Source organism: Geotrypetes seraphini, chromosome 4, assembly GCF_902459505.1.
Source record: "Geotrypetes seraphini chromosome 4, aGeoSer1.1, whole genome shotgun sequence".
Lineage (NCBI taxonomy): Eukaryota > Metazoa > Chordata > Amphibia > Gymnophiona > Dermophiidae > Geotrypetes > Geotrypetes seraphini.
This window is the reverse complement of record NC_047087.1, coordinates 22428113-22443135: the sequence shown is the minus strand read 5'-3', so window position 1 is coordinate 22443135 and position 15023 is coordinate 22428113. Positions and strand designations below refer to the sequence as shown.

Sequence of the window (15023 nt, the reverse complement as noted above, 5' to 3'; positions counted from 1 at the left end):
TTTAATGGCACTTTTCAATTATCAGTGCTGATTGAGCTAATTAAAAAATTAAGTTATGTAGTCTGCGATTGGTGAGTTTTGCACATGGGGGGGTTGAGTTTGGGTTGGATTTTTGGATGGGGATGTGGTGGGTGCAAGGGAGATCATACTGTATTTAGCTATGGGAACCATGTGCTCTTCTGGGTTGGGATTATTTTGGATTGGGGGTGGTACACTTCCCCCTCCCCAATCGCGGTTTCTACACTCGCAATTTCACATATTCGTGATTTTTTGGGTGGAGGGGGAAACACCCTCCCCCCCTATAGTTTAGCACGTTCCCGCTTCTCTCCAGCCTTCCTCCCGGCATCCCGGCCTTACCTGGTGGTCTAGCGGGCTTTCGAGGCAGGAGCAATTTTCCTACGTTCCTGCCCCGTGTAGATTGCCAATAGGAAATGGCTGCCGTGAGCTCCCGGTGTAGTCTCGAGAGACTACGGGAACTCATGGCAGTCATTTCCTATTGGCGATCTGCACGGGGCAGGAGCGTAGGAAGTACGCGGCAATTTGCAGAAACAAAATTCTCTGTTTTGACATGGTTTCAGATCATTGATTGAGCCATGTCCACGTCATTCATTTCTTGGTTGGGCTGAGAACTTTCCAGCACCCCCTCCTAGCAACATTCCAGAGCTGAGACTGTGATGTCATAATGCCTCATTCCACCAATAAGAGCCAACCTCATCAGTGATGTCACAATGGCTTGATTGTCCTATATTTGGCTCACTTTTATTACAAACGAGGGGGTGCAGAAAAGTTCTCGACCTAACCAACCATCTTCCTAAATTCCGAGCGTTATTTTGCCACTGTAGCTGAAAAAAGTGTTATCTTATTTCGTTACGTGGCAATTTGCAAAAACAAAATTCTATGTTTTGACATGGTTTCAGATCATTGATTGAACCATATCCAGGCCATTCTCTTCTTGGTTGGTCTGAGAACTTTCCAGCACCCCCTCCTAGCAACATTCCAGAGCTGAGACTGTGATGTCATAATGCCTCATTCCACCAATAAGAGCCAACCTCATCAGTGATGTCACAATGGCTTGATTGTCCTATATTTGGCTCACTTATTACATACTAGGGGGTGCTGAAAAGTTCTCAGCCCAACCAACCAACTTCCTAAATTCCGAGCGTTATTTTGCCACTGTAGCTGAAAAAAGTGTTATCTTATTTCATTACGTTGCAATTTGCAAAAACAAAATTCTCTGTTTTGACATGGTTTCAGATCATTGATTGAGCCATGTCCACATCAGTTATTTCTTGGTTGGGGTGAGAACTTTTCAGCATCCCCTCGTATGTAATAAAAGTGTGCCAAGTATAGAACAATCAAGCTATTGTGACATCACTGATGAGGTTGGCTCTTATTGGTGGAATAAGGCATTATATCAGCATAATCTCATCTCTGGTTACCAGAGACTGAAACTCTTCACACTATGAGGTGGTGCATAAAAGTTCTGAATTTGAAAGCTGCCCTTGTCATATGTGGGCCATCACTATAGTTCCCTTCCCTTTACTGTGTGAGTTGGCGCAGCACTAAGATCTTTTTGGATAATACATTGCTTAAAACGTCTCTCTATGGTTCGTCTCATCAGGGGTACGTGGTGAAGCTCTGCAGTGATTCAGGAAGCATTTCTTGCTTGTGACTTTCCTGTTTTCCTCTGTGCTGAAAATGTGGATCACCAGGACAGATCCAGGGGCTTTGGGCTTCCTGTGAGACTCAGATAATTGCTCTCCAGTAGGCACTGGGTGACGTGCAGAAACCACTGGGAATCCACTTATCACCGTCAGGCAATATTGTGGCAGGATGAATACGCGGAAAGCGTATCACGCTTCCTGCATAACAAGCTGTTAAAGATGCAATAATAGCAGTTTTTTCTTTCTGACACCCTAGGAAGATCTTATAAACACACACAGGCTCCTTGCGTCGCTGTCCTCATTTTTTGAAATTTTTTTTCTTTTGGTTTGTTTTTTTTCAGTGCTCTATATTTACAGTTGTAATCCATCTGGAAAGGTTATGCGATGGGGTGGGGGAGGTATAGAAATATGAGAAGAATCTTTTCAGTCAGCCTCTTAGATAGATAAATTTCTGTATGCGATGTATGATTGTTACTAAATTTTAAATATGGATATGAAGTTGTTATCCACTTTGGATAAAGGTGGATTATAAGCAAATAAATTATAAACTATGATGTGTCTTCTGAATTTTTATTAAGTCTTTTATCCTGCTCAGCACCATGGCCTAGAGCAGTGGTCTCAATCTCACAGCCCGGGGGCCACATGCGGCCCGCCAGGTACTATTTTGAGGCCCTCAGTATGTTTATCAAAATCACAAAAGTAAAATAAAACAGTTTCTCGATCATATGTCTCTTTAGCTATAAATGACAATATTATTATTAAGACTTAGCCAAAAGGAAAGATTTATAAACTATAAATTTATAAACTATAACTCATGCAAAATTGTCAATTCTTTAATAAGACATTAACTATTTTTTTTCTGAGGCCCTCCAAGTACCTACAAATCCAAAATGTGGCCCTGCAAAGGCTTTGAGTTTGAGACCACTGGCCTAGATTCACTAAACTTACCGATCTGGATCGTTGTTGGGCGATTCTTGGCCAAGTTTTGCCGAACGACTGATTCACTACAGATTCTATATGCAAATGATCTGATCAGACGCACAACCTATAGCGATCCCACTGATCGCTGTAAGAGCGATCGAAACGCATGCACAGAGTATCTTTGTTGTATTGATGCAATTTACGCTCGCGCTAGCTCTTTGCCCTTACTACGTCGTTAGTGGGTGGGGTTTATTCCCACACGTCATTGGCGGCAAAGCACAAGCGAGCTCAAAAGAAAGGGGGGAGGGGTGGTTGCAGCTTACTTTTGCTGGCCCTACGAGTTGGACATTTTTAAAAAAAGGAATGATTTGTGACCGGCGCAGTGAATTATTTGTGTAGCCAGATTTATCGAACAGAACACGCTTTAAACCTGCGAGTTAAAACCGTGGGCTTGCGCAATTGCGCTTTTTGATGGTTGTTTTTTGTTTTTAATTTTTATTCATTTTTAAACTTATAAGTGTGATAACATATCCATACAAATAACCATAAATATATCACTTAATAATCAACAATGATACATATAATATTCTCTTATCTCCCCCCCTCCCCACCCTTATCTATCATATAATCAATACTTATACAACATGTAACAATAAAAATACCCTCCCTCCCAACCTGATGGTTATTTTATATGGGGTTGTAACCTCGATACTGATAGTTCAGGGTGGAAGAGGGCAGGAGAGTCGGCAAGGATAGTAAGCGACCTGTCCTCAGCAGTTGCTTCTTTTTAGATCGGCAAACCCAGTCGGTGTTTCTTCTTCTGCTTAGTGGATTGATCGCTTCCTACTTTTGCGTGCCATTTCCCCTCATTTGCATGGGTGGATTGGATCGGATCAGAGATTGATCGGGAAACTGTTTAGTGAATCGGGTCGGGGAACGATCGCAGCTCCTGATTGGTGAGGCCCGACTTTAGTACAGGAAGAGGCGGTCGGAGCATATCGCGAGTGATTTCCTTCACTCGCCGGCGCTCCAGCTGCCCTCTCCTGCCTCTCCAGCTGCCCTCTCCTGCTTCCCCTTCGCAGTCGGAAAATACCGTGAATGACTGGGACCGCGGCCCACGAATTCGCGGGGGGAACACTGTACTACATTTTAGCAGTTTGAGGACGGCAGAGTTGTGAACGAGGTAATGGCGAAGGGAGAATAGAGGTTCTATGACTGTACTGGTATAACACGAGTTGAGTATGGGATTTAGTGACATTAGGTATTTTGAGTTAGTTGTCTACAGTGTGTATGCTTTCAAAGAAGAAAATTTTTAATTTTTTTTCAGAATCTTGTAGAATCTTTACATTTTTTATGTATATTTGTATTTTAAGACCTGTATCTTATATGTGTTCATTTCATGATTATTTATATACACATTATAGTTGTCCCCTGAGGAAGGCAAATTTCTTTGCTGAAACCTGGATCCTGGTTGGGACTTTCCTAGGATTCCATTCATCCGGGACCTCATATGACTTTTTGACTTCTTATATGTTCTTTTGAATAAATGTAACTAATGGTTGGTACAGACATCTCTCTTGCCTCTTTGTTGGGTTCTTTGTGCTTTTGTCGAGGCCATCTCGCTTCTTTCTCTCTACTGTGTAAAATGTTTCCATCCTGATGTCAGATGGGAGGTTGCTCCAGGTCTTTGTGCCAAGATATGTGAAGAGTGAGGGTGGGACCTTAAGCATCTGAGCCAATCAGAGTCTTAGGCTCCTCCTTTATGCATCTTGGGAGGGGCCTAAGGCTCTGATTGGCCCAGACGCATAAGGTCCCTCCCCTGTGCATTCCAGGATGCACCAGGGAGGGGAAGGACTGCCATTTTGGGCTTGCTGGCCCGGAGGGAGTAGGCATCTCACTGGCCAGCCATCTAAGTAAGGTAAGGGGGAGAGGGCGGGAATTGTTGGAAGTATGAGGGGGGGTGTGGTGGCGGGAGAGAGTGGGCATCTCTCCTACTGCCGAAGGGGTTTTGGGGGTGAGTTGCTTGGTGGCAGGATAAAATGGGCATCTCTCCTACTTCTGGGGGGGGGGGGTTGCTTGACGGCGGGAGAGAGTGCATCTCTTCCACTATTGGGTGGAGGGTTGCTTGACTTCGGCGGCTCGATTTGTTATTGGTTTTTGGCTTTTTTGCATTTATTCTGAGCATGTTCCCATCGCTATCAGCAGCGATGGGCACATGCAAATTTAGCGTATCTTCGCTACTCTCCGCCATCCTCATTTGCATAAGCGTTTTTTGCAGAATGACTCACTTTATTTATAAATCGCTACTATAACGGCTGCGACAGAGGCCTCCCGTTGGTTTTTAACGTGAATTTTTGAGACTGTAGGCCATAGTGAGCACAGTCTTTGCACTTACCAGATGTTAATTTTTGCTGTTAAAGGGGCAGAGGGGGTAAAAACGTATCTTGTTTTGTGTCTGAACTGTGCTAACTAAGAAGTTACTAAAGACACAACTTTGTTGAAGGCCAATTTCTTCTTCAGCTGCCTTGATACACTATTCTCCATATAAGATGGGATAAGAGAGATAGTAGTGATTTATAAATGCCCCTTTAACAGCAAAAATTAACATCTGGTAAGTGCAAAGACTGTGCTCACTATGGCCTACAGTCTCAAAAATTCACGTTAAAAACCAACGGGAGGCCTCTGACGGGAGCCATTATTGTTGGGATTTTTTTATTATGTTTTATGGTAAATTTTAGGTATGTTTGTTGCTGGAAACCGCTTAGATACTAAGCAGTCTATAAATGTTTTAAATAAATGAAATGGCCTCTTTGTTTACATATGCAGCAGTCGTCAAGCTATCATGGTTTCATCAGTAAATGTTTGATTTTTTTTTTTTCTGTTTCTTGCAGCCGACTGGGTACATGGAAAGCTCTATTTCTTACAGTGCAATAGAAGATGTTCAGCTACTGTCGTGGGAGAACGCTCCAAAATATTGTTTACAACTTACGGTTCCTGGGGGCACCGTCTTGCTTCAGGTACGATACACATGAAGTTTATTGCTTACCTCCTTTCGTTAGGTTAGTGCAGGGGTAGACAATTCCGGTCCTTGAAAGCCGGAGCCAGGTCAGATTTTCAGGATAGCCACAATAAATATGCATGCGATAGATTTGCATCTCAAGGAGGCAGTGCATGCAAATCCATCTCGTACATATTCATTGTGGATATCCTGAAAACCTTACCTGTCCGTGGCTCTCGAGGACCAGAATTGCCTACCCTTAATCTAGTAAATTGGCACAAATATAGAGAAACCAAGCTATTGTGACATCACCAGTGAAGTTAGCTCTTAGGCATTGGTGGAATCAAGCATTATGACATCAGAATATGAGGGGCTGCTGAAAAGTTCTCAGTCCAACCAAGGAGAGAATGATGTGGAGCCATGAAATTACAAGTTATTCCACACTTTTCTTGACACTTTTCTTTTCAATTAGGCAAATGCATCTAGTCTAGGGGTAGGCAATTCCGGTCCTTGAAAGCAGGAGCCGGTCAGGTTTTCGGGATATCCACAATAATATGCATGAGATAGATTTGCATCTTAAGGAGGCAGTGCATGCAAATCTATCTCATACATATTCATTGTGGATATCCTGAAAACCTGACCTGGCTCCGGCTTTCAAGGACCGGAATTGCCTACCCCTGGGTTAGTGAATCATGACTGTAATTGATAAGGCTCCCAGAGGAGATGTAATTCATTATGGTCGGGTTGTGCGTTTAACCAACAGGCCTGCCTTGGAGAAGGATCAAGGACTTTTTTTAAAGTTTTCTATGGGTTGCCAAGGATTCTGCTGCCTCTGCACTTCAGCTGTATTAATGTTTGATGACAGCGAGGCATTTGATAGACTTTGACGATAAGAAATGCTGATCTGTGGATCCAGGGCCTAATGCTCGCTGCTGCCAGGGGAGAGACCCGAGCACAGTTCTTGGCTCAGGGACTTTCTCAGGTTGGCTGGACCTGCTCATTCCCTGCATGTGGCACTTACAGGCACAGTAAAGAGTTGAGCAACGTAAACCCGTGTTGGTTTCACAGCAGCAGCAGGATTATTCTGAGAGGGAGTTGTATCCTGCTTTCTTGGTTATGGGAACTTGATGTAGTCTGCGCAAGGGATTTAGGTTTAAAGAGGGTGAGGAATGGAGCATGCCTATATTTAACTCCCGTGTCATTTCATATTATTTATAACCTGATACAACAGGAAGTCCCCCCACCCCCAAATTCTGATTATTCCCCCCCCTTCTGTTGCTACTCAGTAGGTGCCCGTTGAGTGATAGTGTGCACAGTTAATGAAATTTTCCCAAAACCAAAATAAAAATTAAAAAACCTACAGATGAGATGGGAAACGCAACAAAACCATATTCTTTTGTCTACACACCCCTGATCTGCACCCATTCTGCTAAAGCAAGCGTTTGCTCTAGGGTAGTCAGAGGGAACAGAATGCAGTGGAAGTAAATGTGGTAGGTGAAGATTGATAGTAAGCAACTACAGTATACTTTTAACTGCAGAGTCAACTTTGCACATCTCAGAGAGCTTTCAAGACAGGAGGCCTGTATATAATGCGTGCAGTACGATGTGTGTGTGTGTTCAGGGCAGACTGGCAGAAATATATGTCTAGTGTAGGTTTCCCAAATGTAGGGTTGCCATATTTTTCTTTGGGAATCCCTGGACACATGATCACACCCTGTTCTGCCTCCAGTCCCACTCCGTTCCACCTCAGCCCTGCCTCTGCCCCATTCCACCGCCAGCCCTGCCCCCATTAAGCTTTCTCTCTTCTTCGGGACGAGCTCCAGCCATGTCTTCATGGCCTGGAGCATGCGTGGATGTGTGTGACGTTGTCCGTGCATGCTCAGAGGCCCTCCAGATGCGGCCGGAGCTTGTCAGGGCTTTCCAAAACCCGGACAAATGCCGGGTTTTGGAAAGTCCATCCGGGAGCCCGGACATGTCTGGGATTTCCTGGACTCTGCTAACCTTACCCAAATGGAGGTCACAAAACACATATTTAGTGTCGTTGGCTCATGACTGTGCTATAATTAGTCCTGGGAAGGCTCCAATGGAATGGGAGGGAGCCAGCAGCATGGAGGAAGGGTAGACCTCTTGGGATTGCGGCGCGTTTTAAGGTTTGAGACTTGTTGAAAGCCGCCGGAGCGTATGTGCAGTTGCGTGCGTGTGTGGGCAGAAGCTTCTCCTCTGATGCAACTTCCGGTTGCAGTCAGAGGAGAAGCTTCCGCCCATACACGCACGCGACTGCACGAATACTCTGGTGGCTTTCAACAAGCTACTCAAACCTTAAAACGCGCTGCGAAGGTAAGGGGGAGGGAGGGAGATGCAAGGACCACGCGAAGGGTGCTGAAGGGCAGTGAGGTAACAAAAGGGAAGGGTGGATGCTATGGGGACGGGATTGGTGAAGGGGGATGGTGGTCCAGAGACGGGACGGTGACGGGACAGATTTTTTTCCCCCGTGTCCTTCTCTAGTGTCCACCCACCCAATATTGCATGATACATTTCTGTGAAATTAATCACATTTTGCGTCTCAACAAATTGCTACCCACATGCCTGGCCTTTATTAAGCTCTGAGATATCTAAGATAAGATGGTCCAGGGTATCCAAAATATGGAGGACATAGAGCGGATAATCTGATACCAAAATTGCTGAATTAGCAGACACTTCCACAAGGAGTGAAAAAAAGTATCATCATCCCTCTGACATTTGGTACAAAGTGGGGATGTGATTTGCCCCGCTTTATATATTTGTACCTGACTAAAATAGGCCCTCAACAGAATCCTAAAATGTTTTCCTTAGACCAGCATTAGAGACAAGGAAAGGTATCTCCCTAATTGTTCCCAATTATCCAAACAGCTCTCCAAGTCAGTTTCCCAATGATTTTTAATTTTGCAAAGTTCTGTCCACCTCTAGTCCACTCAAAGCTTTATGTAAACCAGAGATCGAGGCTACCGGCTCTGATATAGTATTAATAATATTCCTTAGTTTTTGATCCATCCCATCCCCTTCCTATGCGACGTTCTGTTTAAGGAACTGATGTAGTTTTGAACCTGCACCTACCTGATGCTGTAATTCCTCAGAGGGAACCAATTTTCCCTCCTCAGTTAAAACATCTTCCATCACAACAAATCCCGCTGACTCCCAGTTTAGAAAAACTAAATTCCAACCCAGCTGATCAGCTGTTAAGAGACTTCTCCCTAAATTATGCATCCCAGTTTACAAATGATAATTTTCCATATATCCCTTAAAGCAGTGGTCTCAAACTCAAACCCTTTACAGGGCCACATTTTGGATTTGTAGGTACTTGGAGGGCCTCAGAAAAAATAGTTAATGTCTTATTAAAGAAATTATAAATTTGCTTGAGGTAAAACTCTTTATAGTTTATAAATCTTTCCTTTTGGTTAAGTCTTAATAGTAATATTGTAATTTATAGCTAAAGAGACATATGATCAAGAAACTTTTATTTTACTTTTGTGATTATGATAAACATACCGAGGGCCTCAAAATAATACCTGGCGGGCTGCGAGTTTCAGACCACTGCTATAGGCTAAGGCTCTTTATACCTGCATTGTGATGTCATAGAACTTTATGGTTATAGAAACATAGTAACATGATGGCCATCCACAGCATCCACTATCTCCTCCTCTCCCTATTGGCTAAGGCTCTTAACATTTGCATTTCCTCTCCCTATTGGCTAAGGCTCTTTACACCTGCATTGTGATGTCATAGAACTTTATGGTTATAGAAACATAGTAACATGATGGCCATCCACAGCATCCACTATCTCCTCCTCTCCCTATTGGCTAAGGCTCTTAACATTTGCATCTCCTCTTCCTATATATAGGCCAGTAGTCTCAAAGTCAAAGCCTTTGCAGGGCCACATTTTGGATTTGTTGGCACTTGGAGGGCCTCAGAAAAAATAGCTAATGTGTTATTAAAGAAATGACAATTTTGCATGAGGTAAAACTCTTTATAGTTTATAAATCTTTCCTTTTGGCTAAGTCTTAATAATAATATTGTCATTTATAGCTAAAGAGACATATGATCAAGAAACTGTTTTATTTTACTTTTCTGATTATGGTAAACATATCGAGGGCCTCAAAATAGTACCTGGCGGGCCACGAGTTTGAGAACACTGCCTTAAAGGGTAAAAAATTACACTACAATCCAGTCTATAAGGAAGCAGATTCTTTTTGTGCTCTGGGTTTAAATAGATGATGATATACACAGCAGAGTAGAGGAATTCCATATACACTTCTGTCTGTCCATTCACCTACATCAGGGGTAGGCAACTCCGGTCCTTGAGAGCCGGAGCCAGGTCAGGTTTTCAGGATATCCACCATGAATTTGTACGAGATGGATTTGCATGCACTGCCTCCTGGAGAGGCAAATCTATCTCATGCATATTTATTGTGGATATCCTGAAAACCTGACCTGGCTCCGGCTCTCGAGGACCGGAGTTGCCTACCCCTGACCTACATAATTACTGAAATAGCATATTGTCTGCAGAAAAGCTTGGAAAGCAAATAAGAACATAAGAATTGCCATACTGGGACAGACCGAAGGTCCATCAAGCCCAGTATCCTGTTTCCAACAGTGGCCAATCTAGATCCCAAGTACCTAGCTAGCTCCAAAGTGGTAAAACAGATTTTATGCTGCTTATCCTAGGAATAAGCAATGAATTTCCCCAAGCCAGACTTCTCTTTTAGGAAGTTATGCAAGCATTTTTTAAAACCCCGCTAAGCTAACTGATTTTACCACTTTCTCAGATAACAAATTCCAGAGTTTAATTACACGTTGTGTGAAGAAATATTTTCTTCGGTCTGTTTTAAATCTACTACTTAGCAGCTTCATCGGATGCCCCCTAGTCCTAGTATTTATGGAAAGAGTAAATAAGCGATTCGCATCTACCATTTCCACTCCACTCAGTAATTTATAGACCTCTTATCATATCACCCCTAAGCCATCTCTTCTCCAAGCTGAAGAGCCCTGGCCGCTTTAGCCTCTCCTCATAGGGAAGTCGTCCCAAACCTTTTATCATTTTCGTCACCCTCCTCTGCACCTTTTCTAATTCTGCTATATCTTTTTTTAAGCTACAGTGACCAGAACTGCACACAGTATTCAAGTTGCGGCCATACCATAGAATGATAAAAGGGGATTATAATATTTTCATCTTTGTTTTCCATTCCTTTCCTGATAATTCTTTATTTTTGTGTGTGAATAAGCCACATGTTTCTTCCCATTGGTGCAAAAATAATCCATATTCTTAATTATTTCTTTTCTTTTTTGACATTCCTGGGTATAGTCATGACAAGTGTGTTATAAAAATAATGAGATAGAAACCAGAGATTTTTCATATGTTTGATCCAATAAAACAACTCTATCCTGCCAGTACTGATTAAGGGGAATTAACAGACTACGGCGGAAAGTACTTGGGGCCTATGCTAGAAAATCCCAGTGGATTAGCGGCCTCTTTTACAAAGCCGCGCTAGCGGCCCCGAAGCCCTTAGAGATTTAAAGGGCTTCGGGGCTGTTGCCGCATGGCAGCCGCTAGCGCAGCTTTGGCAGTGATGATTTTATGAAGTCATTTCCCGGGAAAGACTGCATCGCTAAATGCTCTGCTAATTTTTTTGCTCTGTGTAAATATTTTGAGCACACACATCATGTTCTTTATTCTGTTCTCTGTAATCTGGTGTAGCCGAGTGGAAAAACAAACAGGAACCATTGATCAGCACTGCTCGGAGTACTGGGTATTTTAGTACAGGGGGGTGTGTTAGAGAATGGCACGGGGAAAAATGATGTCCCCATCATTGCCCCGTCCCCGGACCACCATCCTCTTCACCGCCCCGTCCCCGCCATCCCCGTCTCTGCCGTCCCCTTCACCGCCCCGTCACCGTCCCCACTGTCCCTTTCACCACCCCGTCCCCGTCTTCAGCGTCTTGTCCTCTCCATCCCCCCACCCCCAGCACCCTTCACGCAGTCCAGCAGCTCCCTCCTGCCGGTCAGCCGTAGATTTCCCTCCCTCCCTTTCCCTTACCGTCTCTTGTTGAAACTGGCGATTTCTATAAGGCTATGCGCTGTATTACAGCCGGAGCCTTGAAATCGCGTCAGGTTGCCTGCTAGAAAAGTCTCCTCCGACGCAACTGGAAACAGGAAGTTGCGTCGGAGGAGACTTTTCCAGCAGGCAACGCGACGCAACTTCAAGGCTCCGGCTGTAATACAGCACATAGCCTTATAGAAATCGCCAGTTTCAACAAGAGAAGGTAAGAGAAAAGGAGGGAGGGAGGGAGATGCATGACTGGCCGGCCAGCAGGAGAGAGGGAGCTGCCGGATCCAACGCTCTTCACCGCGCGTTCATGCTCGTTCACTGCGCCTGCTAAACATTCACCGCTCCACGGGGTGGTGAATGGCCTTGTCCCCGATCTCACGGTGACCTTTTTTTTTTGGTCACCGTTTTGGCAGGTTACCCATGGCTAGCCACGGGTAACAACCACCGTGTCATTCTCTAGTGTGTGTGTGTGTGCTGGTTGGGTCCCATGTGTAAGCCGGACTCAAGACAGGCTACTAGTCTGGCATTACTTGTAAGTTTTAACCTTCCCTTCATTTTCAACCATATTCCGTTTCATTTATTTTCTTATCTATGCTGTGGTCTCAGTGTGTCTTGTACTGGATGAAGTAAAGGCCATTTGTGAGGTCCATTTAACATTGGCGTCTGTGCATTAAACGGTGCCATCTTCTAAGAGGCATGAAAGGACTATTGTGGGGGTTTTTGTGAGAAAACAACTAAAGGTTTGCACCTGCTGAAAGGCTATACCGAGTTCTGTAGTCAGCATTGATAATGTATTTTATTTTTAGCATTCATATACCACTTATAGCCTAAGTCAGGGGTGCCCAAAAGGTCAATCGCGATCAACCGGTAGATCGTGAAGGCAACGCGAGTCGATCGCGTTGCCTTCGCGTACTACTTGCTTCCCGACTCAGAAGCGCCGAGCCGACCAACTTCCCCCACCCGACGTCAGTTCTGACGTCGGAGAGGAAGTTCTGGGCCAGCCAATTTCGTGCAAGTCAAAAACGCCTAGAACAAGCCCTGTTGGACGTGGGAGGGGTCTGCAAAGTGATGGATTGAACATCCAGACATGGCACCTAAATAGTGGGGTACCTTACAGGGCACTGCAGTGAACTTCACAAAAAGGGTGCCATGGCTTCTCCTCACTACAGCTCCCTTATAGGACATGGTGAGCCCCCAAACTACCTCCACTTATCTACCACCCCAATAGTCCTTATGGCTGCGGGAGTCACTTATATGCCAGTAAAAAAGGGTTTTGGGGTTATATAGGGGAATGCACATGTTTCAGTATCAATGCAGTGATTACAGGGGCTTATGGGCATGGGTCCTCCTCTCTATGGGTCCCTAAACCACCCCAAAGATGGTTTAAGACTTTTATGGGGGGGGGGGGGTTGGTGATCACTGAGGTAGTATGTGAGGGTTTATGTTATGTGTTTGCAGTGCTTATCTGGTAGTTTTTTGTGACTTAGACCATGTTTTAAATGGTCTAAGTCACAGTTCTTCAACCGCCGGTCCGCGGACCGGTGTCGGTCCGCAAAAAATCTTGCCTGGTCCGCGAAGGATTCGGTCCCCGCCGCAACGAAAGGGCCGGCGTCAGCTGACTTGCAACTTCCTGTTGCAGTCGCTGTGCCGGGACTCCTGCCTTCCACCGCGTTTGCCTCCTGCCTTGTCTCCGCACCTCCAGACCAGCAGCGGCAGCTCTGTGTGCTTTTAACTTCGGCACAGAGCTGCCCCTAATCAATAGTTTAGCGCGGTTTCATGAGGCAGCCTCGGGGCCTTTGCTAGGCGGCCCACATCGCATCATCGAAGCGGGCCGGCCTAGCAAAGGCCCCGAGGCTGCCTCATGAAACCGCGCTAAATTACTGCTTAGGGGCAGCTCTGTGCCGAAGTTAAAAGTACACAGAGCTGCCGCTGTTGGTCTGGACTCTTGGGCTGCTGAAGGAGGGCAAAGAGCAGCTGTCCTGGAGGTTTCCCTTCCTCTTGCCTTTGCAGGTCCCTTTTTTTTTTTAACCTTCAAATGGCAACGGGCCCCAGCATCGACATCAATCAAGTAAGTTCCACTATTCCTTGCAAGCGGTTCTGCTCAGCCAAAGCTTCCCCTCTGACATGAGCCACCCTCAGGGGAAGAAAGTGACCCGCAAAGGTGAGGGGAAGGGGGCAGATGATGGAAGTTGGGAGGGGAGAGAGAGAAGGGGCAGATGATGGAATGGAGGAGATGAAAGAGAGAAAGGGACAGATGATGGAAGTGAGAAGAAGGGAGAGAGAGCAGAAGGCAGATGGATGTCAGTTGAGAGGGGAGAGCAGATGCTGAATGAAAGTGGGGAAAGAACACATACTGGATGGAAGGAGGATATAATAAAGGGGGAAGAAAATAGTAAGATAATGGAGGGGTGAGGGAAAGGGGTGACAAGCTGTGGGTAGACACGGTGAAAGAGGGAAACAGGACTAAATAGTAAGAAAGAATTTAATTTAGATGGAGGCAGAAAATAGAGAAGGAAGACCATAGAAGAAAAGGGAAAGAGAGAGCAGAGAACGATATCAGATCTGAGTGGAGGAATAGAATGAGAAGAGAGAGATGCTAAAAACCACAGGGGGGAGGAGAAGGACAGAGATGCCACGAGACCATGAGGGGAACAGAAGGAAAGATGATGGATGCCAGACCCAAATTGGGGGGGGGGGGGGCAGGAGGAGAGATGGCAGGGAAAGACAGACAGTGAATGGAAGGGGCAGATGCTGGACTGAAGAGACAGAGAAGGTTATCATGCCGCTGTACTGGACCATGGTACGCCCTCACCTGGAGTACTGCGTCCAGCACTGGTCACCATACATGAAGAAGGACACGGTACTATTCGAAAGGGTCCAGAGAAGAGCGACTAAAATGGTTAAGGGGCTGGAGGAGTTACCGTACAGCGAAAGATTAGAGAAACTGGGCCTCTTCTCCCTTGAGCAGAGGAGATTGAGAGGGGACATGATAGAAACATTCAAGGTACTGAAGGGAATAGACTTAGTAGCTAAGGACAGGTTGTTCACCCTCTGCAAGGCAGGGAAAACGAGAGGGCACTCTCTAAAGTTGAAAGGGGATAGATTCCGTACAAACGTAAGAAAGTTCTGTAGTAGAAAGCTGGAACGCTCTTCCAGAGGCTGTTATAGGGGGAAACATCCTCCAAGGATTCAAGACAACGTTAGACAAGTTCCTGCTGAACAAGAACGTGCGCTGGTAGGGCTAGTCTCAGTTAGGGTGCTGGTCTTAGACCAGAGGGCCGCCGCGTGAGCGGACTGCTGGTCATGATGGACCTCTGGTCTGACCCAGCAGTGGCAATTCTTATGTTCTTAGGGCAGA

At 45.3% G+C, this 15023-nt stretch overlaps 1 protein-coding gene across 2 annotated transcripts in view; it reads left to right on the top strand.

The window, feature by feature from the left end:
• CMIP (c-Maf inducing protein) overlaps positions 1 to 15023 on the top strand; it is a 317564-nt gene that overhangs the window by 155355 nt on the left and 147186 nt on the right. For both annotated transcript variants that reach the window (XM_033942720.1, XM_033942721.1), the window contains exon 2: positions 5477 to 5602. In XM_033942720.1, the coding sequence (XP_033798611.1) occupies positions 5477 to 5602 (126 nt within the window). The remainder of the gene's footprint in view (positions 1 to 5476; positions 5603 to 15023) is intronic.